General features: G+C 39.6%; 2 protein-coding genes across 6 annotated transcripts in view; one reads left to right on the top strand and one right to left on the bottom strand.

Annotated features, from left to right (window-relative positions):
- LOC147224359 (galactosylgalactosylxylosylprotein 3-beta-glucuronosyltransferase 1) overlaps nt 1–3,260 on the top strand; it is a 74,982-nt gene extending 71,722 nt beyond the window's left edge. For all 4 annotated transcript variants that reach the window (XM_086164967.1, XM_086164969.1, XM_086164970.1 and 1 more), the window contains 3 exons: nt 367–663; nt 2,350–2,456; nt 2,717–3,260. In XM_086164967.1, the coding sequence (XP_086021093.1) occupies nt 367–663; nt 2,350–2,436 (384 nt within the window). In that variant the 3' untranslated portion in view covers nt 2,437–2,456; nt 2,717–3,260. The remainder of the gene's footprint in view (nt 1–366; nt 664–2,349; nt 2,457–2,716) is intronic.
- Nucleotides 1–16,126, bottom strand: part of LOC147224358 (beta-galactosidase-1-like protein 2) — a 41,544-nt gene that overhangs the window by 2,858 nt on the left and 22,560 nt on the right. The window contains exons 15-20 of one of the 2 annotated variants that reach the window (XM_086164966.1): nt 15,768–15,846; nt 15,536–15,623; nt 12,997–13,111; nt 12,460–12,576; nt 11,549–11,631; nt 10,658–11,215 (exon numbers count right to left, since the gene is read on the bottom strand). In XM_086164966.1, coding sequence (XP_086021092.1) covers nt 11,212–11,215; nt 11,549–11,631; nt 12,460–12,576; nt 12,997–13,111; nt 15,536–15,623; nt 15,768–15,846 — 486 coding nt within the window. In that variant the 3' untranslated portion in view covers nt 10,658–11,211. Of the gene's footprint in view, nt 1–10,657; nt 11,216–11,548; nt 11,632–12,459; nt 12,577–12,996; nt 13,112–15,535; nt 15,624–15,767; nt 15,847–16,126 lie in introns of those variants that run through there. The other variant, XM_086164965.1, reaches the window with a different exon arrangement.

Here is a 16,126-nt window from a genome sequence, read left to right as displayed (position 1 = left end):
TTTCAGGCGGCTTTTACCACTCGCGTTAATGACTCGGCTCCTTCGGAGTGCCCGGTCGCTCATGTTTACTCCTTTTAAAGATGGCTAGGGCTAATTATCTCCTTGTAGGGCAGCTACTGTACAATGTGTGCAATCCGGCTCCATCCAGCAGTGCATCAGCTGTGCTTCTCACAACAGTCAATATTCAGTGTCTTTCATAGTGAATAATTCCAGCCACCTTAAAAACCCCACAGTACATCCACTCACTATTTCTGCTGTGGCAGCTGATGCTGAAATATTCTGGCTCGGTGTCATGTAGGTTTTTTCAGATGACTGATCATTCCCTCATTTTTCCTCCACTTCTCTTCCCTACTCTGCTCTCCTTAGATGAGATCAACACGGAAAGTTTCGGTTTGGCCAGTGGCTTTTGTGGGCGGCTTGCGGTACGAGTCCCCTAAGGTCAACGCTGCCGGAAAGGTCTATGGCTGGAAGACGGTTTTTGACCCTCATCGGCCCTTCGCGATTGACATGGCTGGCTTCGCCATCAATCTAAGGCTCATCCTTTTCAAGCCGCAGGCATATTTTAAGCTTCGTGGTGTAAAAGGAGGCTATCAGGAGAGTAGTTTGCTCCGGGAACTTGTCACACTCAATGACCTGGAGCCTAAAGCAGCCAACTGCACAAAGGTAAATAGTCCCATTCCTCACACAGATACATACACCATCAACACCAAATTCTTTCAATTGAAGAAAATTATCAATTATTTCAATTGGTGAAAAGTATCACAGTGCTTGAGCTGCTTCTACTCTAGTGGTAGTGATTTAAAAAAGTCATAAATTTGCTATTACATGTCTGCTGTGATGATATGTCCAGCATACCACTGGGCTGAAGTCATTTGCAGTAACACCTACTTATGTCATTTTGTCACATATTAACAATGACAAAAAATGTTTTGGTACCGGTAATATGCGTAATCATGACATTTTTATTTCCCTATTGTAGGACAATTAAGGGTATATTCTATTCCATTTTAAGAAATCAGGTTGAAAACAAATTGCTGATAGTCATTCATATGTTATGTCTCTATAATTGTGTGTGGAAATTAGAACAGTATTAAAATGTACCACCACAGTGATGACATAAGAAAGTCATGATTCTATGAGTTAAACAACACTGAGACGGTTAAATGTCATTAACCCTCTCAGGCTCAAATTAAGTTGTGGCGTAATTAGCTAAGTAGCATTTAGCTGTCGCAAATCTGCAACATCTGCCTGGAGAGGGTTAAGATATTTCTTCAGGACGCCATTCAATTGATTTGGAGCTGAATAATCTAACACTGTTTTGAGTTTTGTAGAAATTGAGATCATAACAAAACCATTAAAATGTTCCTCTTTAATTTGTGCTGCTAAGAGAGAAGATCCTCATAAGCGTATGAGCTTGTGGAGGATTGAGATATGCAAGGGGAGGGAGTGGCAGGGTGCAGGGGTGATGTTAGAGAGAAAAGAAAAGGTAAGCAGTTGCGCTTTCTGCTGTTTCCCTGCTCTCCCCCAGCCATCCTTAGGGCGAGTTGAAAAGAGGGAGATTCAGGGAACAGCTGAGAAAGAGCAGAATAGGACATGTGGGAATGAGGAGGGTGGGATGGGTGGGATGTCATACTGATTACAGATGAGTGAAGGGGCAGAAAGGGGGGCCCGGATTAAAATAAGGAGGAACAAATGGAAAGCTGTGCATGGGCATCTCTCCTCCTCATAATCAACCACTTCAGATGCAAGTGTGACTATTAACCTCCCCTACACCTAAGAAAAGTGAGCTCTGGCACCTCTCAAACATGAGCCTATGCATAATTCATGGCTTGCACCATGGCGAGATGAAAGGGAGGAGGCATCCAACACAAAGCGGTGTAAGAAAATGAGCTTGACACTTTTTCTCTACCGTTGCCATCTTTTTCCTGGATAACCGTCCAAGCTCTGAGGCCAAGTCAACTCAGGATAAAGGCCTGATGGCACAATGGCGTCTAGGAAAATCTCTGTTTTACTCAGAAAGAACTCTGGTGATACTGCAAAGACAAAAAGCTCAAACATAGTGTTGGAAAATTTCCAATTGGCTGAGAGAGCTGTGTCATATCTCTAAGATGAGAGACTATGATCCCACTTCACTCCCATCTAATGCTCAGTTCACGCTCAAGTAGCTCTTTACACAGACAAGCCCGATGGTGGTGGATGTAGTGTTTGATCTGTAACCAAAATTGAAAGTAGCAGTCTTGAAAACATTGGCCTGAATGAGTGCATTAAGAGAAATAGATGCAATGATACTGCTGTGAATGTGTTCATGTGTTTTTTTCGGTTTTGTTTTTTTCCTCTTTTTCTCCCCAGATACTTGTTTGGCACACAAGGACAGAGAAACCTGTTCTGGTAAATGAGGGGAAAAAAGGATTTACAGATCCTAATGTGGAGATTTGAGGATTTCACCCCATGCCAAGGTAATATAGTTTTGCAAATCTTGGAATGCCCTCTGTTAATTAACTGAGATCTTTCTCCAGCATAGGCACTTTCTGGAAGAAGCGGATGCTGTGCAGAAACTAAGACGTGATCATTATTTCATATCTAATCTCAGCTAATGCTTCCTCTTCAGACTGCAGTGTTCTTCTGTCCATTCTGAAATGCCATAAATATAATTGAAAAGAGCATTAATTGTGACTTGAATACTCCCTTTCAACATATCCATTTCTTTCTATTGCAGGTGGTTGGCTTTGGACCTGCAGAGGCAAGTAATAGCCCAACTAACAAGCAATCATGTCTTAACTGTCAGAAAAAAAATGGAAGTGCTGGCCTTTAAAGAAGGATTAAAGCCTCTTGACTGAATATGACTTTTTTGAAATATCGACTAAAACAGAGCAAATATATCGTAATAAAGCACACATTGGTGGAAAGCAGCAGGTACTTATCAGGTCCATTGTTTAAAGTGCAAAGTGAACAACGTAAAGACGGCTCAGCGTCGGACGTGAACTGATGTGACCTGCAGCTTCACAGTGCGACCGCTCGCTGAAAACACCCCGATGAGAAAGACAGCACAAAAATGGAAGATTTACAACTGGCATACTCAATAATGCGATCCTGAGCTCTTTAAAGAACATCCTTAACCCGAACGAAATATACCAATGACATGAACTAAAACGGGGTCTGGATCTGCACATGCATTACAGGAGAGAAACTCTCCTTGGACTCGAGGAAAATGTCCAACATCATCAGCGAGGATAAAAAAAAAAAAAAAAAAAAAAAAACAATCATGAGGAGAAATGTTTTTTGCCTGGATTTTGTTCTGAGTAAAAAAAAAAAAAAAATCAAAGGAAGGAATGTTATCTGACCATGATGAAATGTTTCCTTTTAACTTAATTTAATCAATTTCAGTGTTTTATGAGCACTTGACTTTCTGTACTACTGACTCTTACGTGCATCTACTCTTGGGTTATCATCCTTCATTTTTCTCACAATAGCCATCCCAAATTCTTGAAGAGGCTGCAATCAATGTATGTCCCTTTTCCGCTGGGGCGTTAAAACATACATTCAAACTTCAACCCAAAAAAATCATAAATTACATTTCTCAAGACAAAATGTGTAAATAGAAATTTCACATGATATCAATCAGGCAACTATTGGATAGTTTTGGCTCAATTGTATGTGTTAAATCAAAACAATATCACGCAACCGAGTACTTTATTCGAGTTTTGACAAGCGGAGAGAGCAATAGCACATCCCCAAATTTAATTTGATGTGAGAACTTTAAGCTTGTGCCATATTCATAACCATGAGAAAATAATTCCAAACCTCCCAACAGCAGATTCAATGCAGACATAATGCTGAAGTTATGACATAAAGACTCAGTTGTGAAATCATGAGAGAGGAGGTGTGTAATTTTAGTGGCGTGGTGAATAATTTCTTTTGTCTATGCACGTTCATATATGTACACAACCCAGTGGTTAATATGAGCCTGCTGTTTTACAAGTCTGTAATGAAATGCAATAGATATGGAAGGATTTGGTTGCATTGGAGGTTTTTTCTATAAGAAAAATGGATTGCCTAACCTTATAAAATTAAATCATACACTTTTTTTCTGACATCAGGCCAAGAAAAAGCACAAGAAAGATAATGAATAATTTGGCAGTTTATGTCAACACACCGTCAGTATTATGGTATAATATCAGGGTGTCATGTTACTTTTTTTGGTAATAGTAGGAATAGTAGTTGAAAATGAACAGGATTATGGATGGAAGTCATTAAATCTTTTTAATGATAAACATCGATAACCGTGACTGTGTACAGCTGAGGGCTAAGTTATTGTACACCCCATAAAATGGAATTCCTTCACATTTTGATAAATAACTCCTCAAGTGCAATATACAGCGGTGGTTCCTATCTTACAATACCCTGTAAACGTAACTGGAGATGATTCAAATAGTGAATGTTCGCACTGTTGCCAGATCATCTCTGCGCAGTCACCAAAAGTACAGTAACGCTATACGAAAACAGAGATGTTATAAACCCATAATTGCCATCAACCCAAACTTTGCTCAATACATATTGATAATAGAATGCAAATTCAAAAAAAAGTTACTATACACAGTATTTCTCACCAAACCGGCTGTTTACATTGACTGCATGCACTGTACTGTACAGGGATGGGCCTGAGAGATCATAGTGAGTCTTTTTGCTTATTATGTTAGTCAACTTGCCTCCTTTTTTTATTTATTGCTAGTCAAATTTAATATATTTATTTATGTATTTATTGGAAGTGTTGATGAACAGGTAAATCACAGCATGTTTTTTTGTTTTTTTTCTGGAAAGTGACACCCCCGCTGCATTCTAAAATAAAAAAAGAAAAAACAACAACATCAAGCTGAGTAAACTTGCCACACAGTGTAAGCAGATGGTAATATAAATTAATATTTCGGTTAGCAATGCTGTCGTCTTCACAGCACTGATGTTGCATTCTTTTTTTCAAGCAGCCAATTGATGCTCAAGAAATAAAATCTAAAATGTAGCTCAAAAATAGAAATAAACTTGTTTTTTTTTTTTCGCTCACACAAAGCTGAGTCAGATATGACATTTGTTATTGAGAGTAAATCGCTTCCCTATAATTGGTGACTTGAAGGTTTGTATCTTGAACAACTCAAAGGGCTCACATTTGTCCAACACCAGATATGATAAGTATCCAGCGCCAAGAAATAACATATCCTCCCTAATATTTATTAATAACATTCGGTGCTCAAAAACAGTTCATGTTAAAAAATCAAACCACCTTTCAGGAGCATTGAACTAAATTCTATCCAAGGTCAGTTAATGAGCCTTACCCTCTGAGGCACAATGCACTCACTCCCCCACTTCCCTCCATCTGCACAATCATCATCAAGCGTCATGTGAATCATATTTTATGCATGTTACCCTTACAGTTGTTAATTTTCCGCGGCAATTCTGTCTCAGAGAAAGATGTTAGTTGAAACTAAAGAAATAAACAGCCTAGGATAACATTACAGTTTCCACATGAGTTTTTGTTGTCCAGTGGCACTATGTGGACTGCATGGTATGCAAAAGATGCAATGACAGGTAGGTCATCACCATGCATGGCATCCTCCACCATCAGTGTATTCATTTGTGTTAATGAGAGAGCACTGTAAAAACACAAATACAGGGACAAATTTATATGATTCATTTTAAATGCATGAACCACCCATTGTTTGCTAAGCCAGAATATTGACCATCTGACTGCGCAATGAGGAGTTACCTTGGCAACCCAGCATCCAATTAGTAACAAGGGATGGAGCTTTGATTGAGGCAGATCATTTCTGTTAACTAAAGTTCAGGAACTTTGTTAGCATTGGAGTGAAATGAATCATCTATGTAATAATTTATGATTGCTTTAAAACCATTTGACAATGTGAGCAAAAATGGATTTTGATCAAAATACCCATGTGCAAAAATGGATTTTAATCAAAATACCCGGTATTTTCTTTATGTCAAATGAAAGATGTGAGACCGACAAAGTGAACCGCTAGAGACAGAGATATCAGCACCTCGAAACAAAACACTTGGTGAGATCTGGGGTCCGGCATCAGGAACTGCTTTAAAAGGTAAAAGATCAAGGTTTGAGGATTGGACTCAGTCATCTCAACACTCCTTGATTTAAGTTATCGATCAGGCCTTTTTGAGTTTTATAAACAGTGAAGCATGTTCTTTAAACAACCAAGTAATATGTAAGTGAGCGATAGATCACGATGATGGGTGACATGGATATTAGAGTACGGTCACCAGCTGGGGGGGTGAAATGTATACTGACTTTTGTTTTGGGCTGTTGTTCTGCAGAGATGAGTTTGACAGACAAGATCACAGAATGAGAACAGAGAGTAAAAGTGGAGGTAATGCAGTGGGAATGCCGACTGCTATGAAATAAGATGTAATGCCTGAGAACCTCCCAAAAAATTTAAATAAATGGCATCACAACACCCAGCTGTCATTTTTCTCCACAGATTTGTAAAATACAGAGCAAATGATAATCGAGCCTCAATGAATGCTAAACAGACCTCCTGTCAATATTTACAAACAAAAAAAAAACCTTATTGTCATCTCAATCCACCTGTTTTGTTAAAATGCTATGGTTTTGGGATCACCGTCTACAGTTAACAATCACGATGTTCCTCGCTCGCTCGCTCTCTTCCCCTAAAGGCCACCACCGTGCACTGTCAGAACATTTTTACCAAGTTCCAAAACAGATGCAGTTCATATGAGCTGACTTATCTTTTTGCAATATGCAATATTAGCTGTGTTTGGTTTCGACTCGAGCAACTGAAACATAAACCTCTTCATCTCATGGTCCCAAGAAACTTGTGAAAATCTCTTTCATTATGTCAAAAATGCCATTTCGTGAGGTACTTGGTGTAGTATTTAGTAATTTGTTTTTACTGAGACATACACAGTGGGGAAAAAAGAAGATATAGAGCCTCTCTCCCGGGGCCAAGTTTTCAGGTCCAACCAGCGGTGCTACCAAACTGAACTTCCTCATAAATCTTACACCATGTCATGTCTGCAAGGAATAAGGCTATTAAGGTACCTTGAGCTGGAAAGTCTCAAGACCAAAATGCTAGGCTAAGATATTTTGCAGTATATCAGTGATTCTGTGAAAAACATAACACAATCCCACTGAAACACTGTATTTTCGAGAGAAACACAAGTGTGCTCCTTAGATAATACTATAAAAAGCTTGCTGTCTTTTAGACTGCACAGCATACATTATTGTACACCCTTTAAAAAAAAGGCCTTATAATGAAAGATTATCTAAAAATACCATGACAGCAATCAGATGTTGTGTTTATCTGTACTCACTTATAGCTTACAGTTACTTGTCATCGTTTCTGACAGCAAAATTAAATCAAAACATAAAACCATACTCAACATTTTACAGACAGAGAAATGATTCCAATGCAATCATTATTTTTCCCATTTTTTCGATCCATCCATCCATCTTCTCCTGTTTATCCGGAGTTGAGCAGCAGCCGGAGCAGTGAGGCCCAGACCTCCCTATCCCCGCCACATGGTCCAGCTCCTTTGGGAGGACCCTGAGGTGTTCCCAGGCCAGCCTGGAGACATAGTCTCTCCAGCGTGTCCTGGCTCTTCCCTGTGGTCTCCTCCCAGATGGACATGCCTGGAATACCTCCCCAGGGAGGCGTCCAGGAGACATCATGACCAGATGCCTGAGCCAACTCATCTGACCTCATCTCTCTACGCAGAGGAATAACGGCTCTACTCCGAGCTCCTCCCGGATGACCAAAACTTCTCACAGTTTGTCCAAGGGAGATTCCGGCTATCCTGCAGAGGAAACTCATTTGTGCTGTTTGTATCCGTGATCTCATTCTTTCGGTCACTACCCACAGCTCATAACCATAAGTGAGGGTGGGAACAAAGATCGACCGGTAAATTGAGAGCTTCGCCTTTTGGCTCAGCTCCTTCTTCACCAAGAGAGACCAGAACAGAGTCTGCATCGCTGCAGACGCCGCATCAATCTGCCTGTCGATCTCCCGCTCCATCCTTCCCTCACTCTTGAGCAAGACTCCAAGATACTTGAACTCCTCCACTTGGGGCAGGACTTCTTCTCCGACCCGGAATGGGTATTCCACCTGTCTCCAGTTGAGCATCACAGTCTAGGATTTGGAGGTGCTGATCCTCATCCTGGCCGTTTCACACTCAGCTGCAAACCACTCCAGCGAAAGCTGGAGATCATGGCCTGTTGAAGCCAACAGAACCACATCATCTGCAAAAAGCAGAGCCTGATCCTGCGGCCATCAAACCGGATCCCCTTGATGCCTTGGCTGCGCCTAGAAATTCTGTCTATAAATATTAAGAACAGAATCGTGACAAAGGCCAGCCCTGGCGGAGTCCAACTCTCACAGGAAACGGGTCCGACTTACAACCAGTAATGCAACAGCGATCATACAGGGACTGAATAGTCCACATGACAGTGTTTGGTACCCCATACTTCCAGAGCGCCACCCTCAGGATTTCCTGCGGAACAAGGCCAAATACCTTCTCCAGGTCCACAAAACACGTGTAGACCAGTTGGACAAACTAAACTCCCATGCCCCCTTGAGGACCCTGTCGAGGGCATAGAGCTGGTCCACTGCTCCACAACCAGGACAAAAACCACACTGCTCCTCCTGGATCAGAGGTACAACGACCCAACGGACCCTCTTCTCCAGCACCACTGAATAGGCCTTACCAGGGAGGCTGAGGAGTGTGATCCCCCTGTAGTTTGAGCACACCCTCCGATCCCCCTTTTTAAAAAGGGGGGTCACCACCCCGGTCAGCCAGTCCGGCGGCACTGTCCCCGACATCCACTTAATGCAGCAGAGGTGTTTCAGCCAGGACAGCCCTATAGCATCCAGAGCCTTGAGGAACACAGGGCAGACCTCATCCACCCTCGGAACCCTGCTACTGAAGATCTTTTTGACAGCTTCAGCAATTTCAGCCCTGGAAATAGGTGAGTACACTCCAGAGTCCCCCTGCTCTCCTTCTTCATTGGAAAGCATTTCAACAGGGTTGAGGAGGTCAAGTATTCCTACCACCAAATCACAACATCTCGAGTTGAGGGCAGGAGCGCCCCACTCCTACTGTACACAGTGTTGACAGAGCACTGCTTCCCCCTCCTGAGCCACCAGATGGTGGACCATAGTTTTTGCCTTGGCAATCACCAAAGTCGCATACCGCTTGGCCTGCTGGTACCTGTCAGCTACCTCCGGAGTCCCATAGGCCAGAAAGGCCCGATAGGACTCCTTCTTCAGTTTGACGGCATCCCTTACTGCCAGAGTCCACCAGCGGGTTCGATGGTTGCTGCCCCAACAGGAAGCAACCGCCTTACGACTGCAGTTCCGGTCTGCCGCCTTGACAATGGAAGTTGAAACTCCTACTGACAGGGGACTCTGCCAGTCATTCCCAGCATACCCTCACATTACGTCTGGGTCTGACAGGTCTGACCAGCATCCTCCTCCACCATTAGAACCAGGTGGGGATCAGCTGACAGCTCCGCTCTTCTCTTCACCCGAGTTTCCAGGACATGTGGCCACAAGTCTGACGATACGACCACAAGGTCAATCAAAGTACTGCGGCCTAAGGTGTGTTGGTGCCAAGTGCACATATGGACGCCTTTATGCCTGAGCAAGGTGTCCGTTATGGACAATCTGTGACGAGCACAGAAGTCCAACAAAACACAACTCGGGTTCAGATCAGGGGTGCCATTTCTCCAAGTCTCCAAAGACGGGGCCAAAGACAATTGCTCTTCCTCCTGCGCCACACTGTACCCCATTTCAGCCATGTATTTGCATGCTGGTATCCAGTGTCTGTGGAGGGATATTATTTTTGCACTCCCATTTCATGCATAATAATTACATATATAAGGATATGAATTTAAATAATGCAATTTGCAGATTTCTTTACAACGAGTGACCACATGATACAGTTCACCAGTAAAAAAAAAATTCTCCTGATTAGTTAAAAAAAGTGTATTACTGACACTGATGTCAAGATGACCAATGCAGGTATTTGTAATTCCAGGCTTATGGCCGAGAAATCCATTACAGTCACCATGTTATCTCAGTGCAAGCTAGAATAATAAATAATTCATGTCAATATAACAAAGCATTTGATCCGAACATAATCCAGTGTTGGTGAGTTGCCCATAAACAATAATGCCGTGACATTTGCCCTCTTTGTCTCTGTCAGCAAGGTATTAATGACAGTTTGTGTCCGTGAAATTATAACTACGAAGGTCCTTGGCCAGACTCAGTTTGATCTGCAGTTTTGGTAGTTATATCGATTGATAGCTAATAGCCATTTATAGAAATAACTATTAGGTTTATATAAATATAAATATGTTTTCCTTTATAGCTTTAGAAATAGCATTCTTAGCCTGTATGGGTAACTTGCTCAAATAAAAGGTTTTCTATATCACATGTTTCATACGCTGACATACTATATAAAACACCGGAAAGGTACATTTCAATTGTGCTACATTTAATACAACTTAAACTGACACAATGTGTACTCGCTGTATTTACTTTGCCCTCCTAATCCCTTGGTAAGGCTACAATGGAGCATTGCTCACCATACAAAACAAGGAATATTTCACAATATGTTGCAAAAATGTTTTTAATAAGATAAACATTGTGAGTAATAAAGCCTGTTTTTTTTTAATTGAATGACTCACAAAGGCGCACCACTAGCACCAATGGTATTGTCACATTAAAGTAATAAACCCCTGTGTTCATCAATGTCAAGGAAAGATAAATCTGTACAAAAACACTTCAAGTAGCCATGACACACATTCCGAGTTTTTCAATCATCCTTCACACAGTCACAAGATAAATTGAAGTAAAAACTTGTTTATGGAGTTTGCAAACTTAAGATGTGATTTTCACTTTCATGCAGACATCCGCAAATGTAGAAATGCATTGGTAAATGAGTAGGCTCTATCATGTTCCATTGTTTTTGTTGTATATCTTACATTTGCCAGTGATTAAGTCATACATATGACGCAGTTTGACTTTTACAAGTTAAGTTACAAGTTTGCTATTCTAGCGATCTTTAAATGCACCTTAGAATGGACCAGATAAGGTCTCCAAAAATAAAAATAAAAATAAAAAGTTGCTGCTTGCAGATTTCACTTGTTTGCAGGATCTTGGTCTAAAATGTATTTTACCTTTGGGAAAGACATAGAGACCAAACTAGTATTCATACTATTTTTCATTCTTATTCATCACAGCACTGTAAATTCAGTCCTTGACTCCTTTGTTATGCAGAGGTACAATGTTAATAACCATTATGATGCGGTAAACATTTTTGAATAAGGAGTACTTAGCACAGGATCATGCAATAAAATAATAAAAATGACAATAAATGAAAATTGCACTTAGGCGATATATAAGTCTAGCTTACAACTGTGAGTATATTGTATATACTGGAAAAAGAAAACTTTTGACTTTTTATCAGATAAAGCCATTGCATCATCCTCCGTGCTTGTTTCCATTCTTACCGGACACTAACAGTCGAGCCGTAGTCAGGGCTGCTGCTGAAATGGATCTCACCACCCGTTTCTTGCTCTTCAAATATTAAAATCTGTCATGAAGTGACAAATGGGTCAGTGAAGGTCATAGCAGGGCAAAGGGGAGTGGCTGGATATGCTCTAATGTCAACATAGGCAGATGCAGACGGAGAAAGTTCAAAAAGTCAGGAGGGTGGAACAGTGATGAAGTGGACCTCACCTCTGTTATTTTCGGGAACATGCAGTTGAGGTCATAAATATCAAAACTATGATGTGATGAACATCTGCAGCAGACGTGCTTTGTGTTATATTTATAAAAGATAACTTGTATGAGGAGCACCACAGAAATTTCAGTGACGTCTCTCCTCAACTAGTTGGGCCATGTCAACTTGTGGAGAGAATGTCACCTTTTGCCCGACAGCCTTAAAATGTCTTCAAATGAAGCTCTAATTTGTCCAAACGCAAAGACAGTACAACAATTTGGCTTTACTTCAGAATTTGATAAAAACTCTGATCATCCCATCACAAGAGGATAAAGTGTTTAACTCTAAAAGGATTTTAATCCACCACAACCACAAATTTCTCTTAAATGAGTAATCTTCAGAAGAACCGAAACGTGAGAAGAATTTAAAATCGATTTTGTTGAATTAGATTAATGTATTTGTCATAGTAATATAGTGAATTACCCAGCTAATTAACAGAATCACGAATGTTAAACAGAAAAATACAGAACACATAGATGAGATTTGGATCCTATGTCTCTAGGCTAATGTAAAAACAAGCATTGATGATTTTGAACCTCCCTATTCTAGAGCGTAAATCAGACATGGTAAATGTGGGCCAGTTTGATGAAGGTTTGTCCAACGTGTAAGAAAACTAAAGTAATGTGGAGACAGACGTACCTGATTGTCACCCTTTAGCAGCCAAGGGCTTGGGAGATAGAGAGTTTGCTGAGGGCCAATGGACCAGTAGCGCCCCAGATTCTTGCCATTGACGAACACAACACCTTTGGTCCACCCCTTCAGGAAAAAACAATATTCTATTAAATGTGATGAAAAATAGATCCAGCCAATAAGATGCAGATTAAGTTATTAAACATAACTGACAAAAGTTTGATGGTCTTTAGAACAATTAAAAACATAATTCAGTATATACATAATGTGTCAAGCATGAAAGCAATAATTCAAGTAATGTATGCTGATTAATAATTTAACATCATTTATGATTTATCTGTTTATTATGTTGCAAACTGGCTCACATAATTTTTTTTTTATTTATACTACAGGGCTAAAATTTTTAGAGAATGAAATTTATGTTTGTTATGATAAACTGCCCTGTTTATGTTAAATCTGACAGAGGTCCAACTTGATTTTCATACCTTTAAAATAGAAAATAATTGTGCATTCACAAATGGCTTATGGCATGGATGCTCTACTTACAGGGAGCTTCATGAATGTGTCTGTAGGGGAGCTTTCTACTGAAAGAGTGGCCTGGAAAAACCCTGGGAAGGATGGCCGCTGATGCATAGACATCCAGCGATCTGAGTCTCCAAGCCTGGGAAAAAATCATTACTTTGCACTTTTCAGTTGGTTAAGATAATAACACATTTTTTTTGTTTGTCTCTTTGTTCAATACTTTCTGTTGCATATTTAATATTCAACCCGATGAGAATTAGGGCACATACATTTTCATTTCTCATTCATGTTGCCACAATATTTGACTTTCAAAAATGTTTCAAATCAAGCTTTTTCCCCGATAATGATGTACTTAATCAAACATTTAACATAATCAAACGTATGGTACGGCAGGTGGTCCCCAACCTTTTTTTGTAACAGGGACAAGTTTTATGCATGAAAATGTTTCTGCGGACCATGTTAAAGGCGCGATATACAAAAAACTTAGTCAGATCACAGTATTTGGTCTGAATATAATGATTACACTAAATATTAGGCAATAACAATATCAAGCGAGGCAGTAAGGTAAAGGTGTAAACATTTTTCAAAATAAGATCTGGAAAGTTTATGAAAAAACTATCATTTGTACCGAGAAAGATTTTCTTTGCAGACCGGTACCGGTCCAGGGACCAAAAGTTGGAGGCCGCTACGGTACGGTACAGATATAGCAAATTTCCAAATGTTGAGAAGAAACCCACATGTGATTATTTATATCAATAATCATAACCCTGATATTTTGCACAAAAGATTTATGACTTATATGGCATCAGGAATTTGAATCTGATTTGGTGTCGTAAAGATAAAATGAACAAAAAAAGAAACATAATGATGAAAATATTACTGGGTAGGTGTGAATCTGGTTTCATTAAGTGTTGAAGTCTTTAAATGGATAAAATTTAATTTTAAATTTCTTAGGCATTAAAATTGTCAGTGTTCTGCAACATACTTTGTACATAGTTTGATCTAGTGATCATGCAGCAAGTGAATAATAAATTGACTCAATGCCATGTACAAAAACAGGAGTGCAAAAGTTCTGTGATTAATGAAAAAGTAAGGTATTATCTAAGGAGATGCAAGAGGATATAGCACAATGCTCCCTTTAATTACAAGAGATAATCAATGACCATAGAGGAGAAGATTAAAACAATCAGTAGACAGCAATGAAATATACACTTTACAGTACATAGGTATACAGTACATATTCTTTAAAATCGTTATGACACGATGAATTGAATTATATATAATCTATTTTTAAAATGTTGCAAATTGCAGGATTGGAGGGAATGATGGACATTTTTTAAGGAACTAAAAATGCATCTCAGTGTCGTGTTCATTGAAACTGAAATTGAAATTAATAACCTTGTCACTAAAGAGAAAGGCAGGAATACGTATAAATATAGTTGAAAGAACATTTCTGATAATACTCATGTCATGAAATATTGGTCCTTGCTACAAATCGGGGACAAAGACAGTGTTTGAAGAAACTAGTCTTTTCAAGATATTTTAATAATAATTGATCTATCCTAAGTTCTCTGCAATTAACTCATCATGGATGAGCCATGAGCAGTAGGCTGCTGTCGACCAGCAAAGCAGTTCGGGGTTCAGAATCTTGCTCAACAACACTAGGGAGACCAGGAATCGAACCTAAAACCTTGAAAAATAAGGAATGCTTCTATTTCTACGCTGCATTGTTCCAAATTTAGTATATGTGTTCGAGAACTTTTACAGCAATGAAGCAGTGTAAAAATTGAATAAACCCCCTCCTCTATGGAAAGTCAATTAAGTGTAAAATGTTATATATCATAATATTAAGATAAAAACAAAAATATTTAACATAGAATATAGGCATTTTACTGGCTGCTGATCATTCCCGATCTAATAAAACGCCTATATCAGTGTTATTATGTTATTATCATTTGTGGCACCTTGAGCAGTGTGTGATGGAAACCAGTTGTGTATGTACTGTACTGTCATATATTCGAGGTGAAAAATAAAAGTCTATTTGAAAAAAAGGATCCCCATGGCAGCTGACGTGAAAAAGGCACCAACATTAACTCACATTGCAATGAAATTGCACAATCAAATTGTCAGCCACCCGCTACTTGCATCCACTCTTCATTAAATTCTGTTTTCCTCCCTTTTCTCATGCAGTGCTGTATCCAGGTAATCATTACAGATCAAAACTCTGCTCTACATGGAACACATTTAATAAACACTTGTTTCTAGCCTTTACAGTAATCAAAAATAGATTATCACCATACTAGAACACTCTGACCACTGTAATTATGCTGTTTTTGAGCAGCTTGAACATAAAATAGAGCAACACTGACACAGGTGATTAAATCTCTCCTATATTTTAAATCACACACTAAAACTCAAGAGCTTTGTTTTGGTTTCTTCACTTTTTCATTCAATGTCCCACTATAATTGAGGAAAATCAGGGAATGAATCTGCAGGACTGAGTCAGGTAATGGCAGAGAAACATAAACACATAGGGAAACCGGATCATAAATGAGACACAAACCTGTTAATAAAGCCCGGCTTCATATCAAGACTGTGAATAATGTAATCTCGGAGGGGTTGTTTGTTCAACTCAATATCTCCAACGAGACCTGAAAAGCAAATCAAATTTCCACATGGACCTTAAGACACTGTTAATGAAAGTTTGGTAAGGTCTCTAATGAATACAATCACTCAGTCAGGCTTGTGCTGTCTGAAATATTGGCATAGCAATTCATTTTTACAACTATTTGTACCTTTCCGCTGCTCATCAAGTGCCTCCCCATAATTCACTCTCCCGCAGTTCTCCACCAGTACACTTAGATTCCTTTTTCCCTGAAGTGAAAACCATATATACACATATAAGTCACACGAATGCTACAATTCTCTTCTTTAATGGACAGAACATCAGCTTGTTACTGTGGCTTAATAAACACACATCTCACAGCATCCTCTGTGGCGTTTGGTTGTTAAAAATGAAAAAGAAGCAGGCTAAACCTGAATTCATAATAGCTTTAATTACTCCACCAATGTAACAGGAGTAAAAAATCCCCCCAAAAAAAAAAACTTTCCCGTGACCCAAAACCCTTTTCCCTGGGAAAAGAAAGTACCGAGT

The sequence above is a fragment of the Fistularia commersonii genome, chromosome 18 (assembly GCF_037954325.1).
Source record: "Fistularia commersonii isolate RoL2024-O1a breed Wild chromosome 18, RoL_Fcom_v1.0, whole genome shotgun sequence".
Classification (NCBI taxonomy): Eukaryota; Metazoa; Chordata; class Actinopteri; order Syngnathiformes; family Fistulariidae; genus Fistularia; species Fistularia commersonii.
Note: the sequence above shows the minus strand (reverse complement) of the source record. Positions and strands in the feature narration are given on the sequence as shown.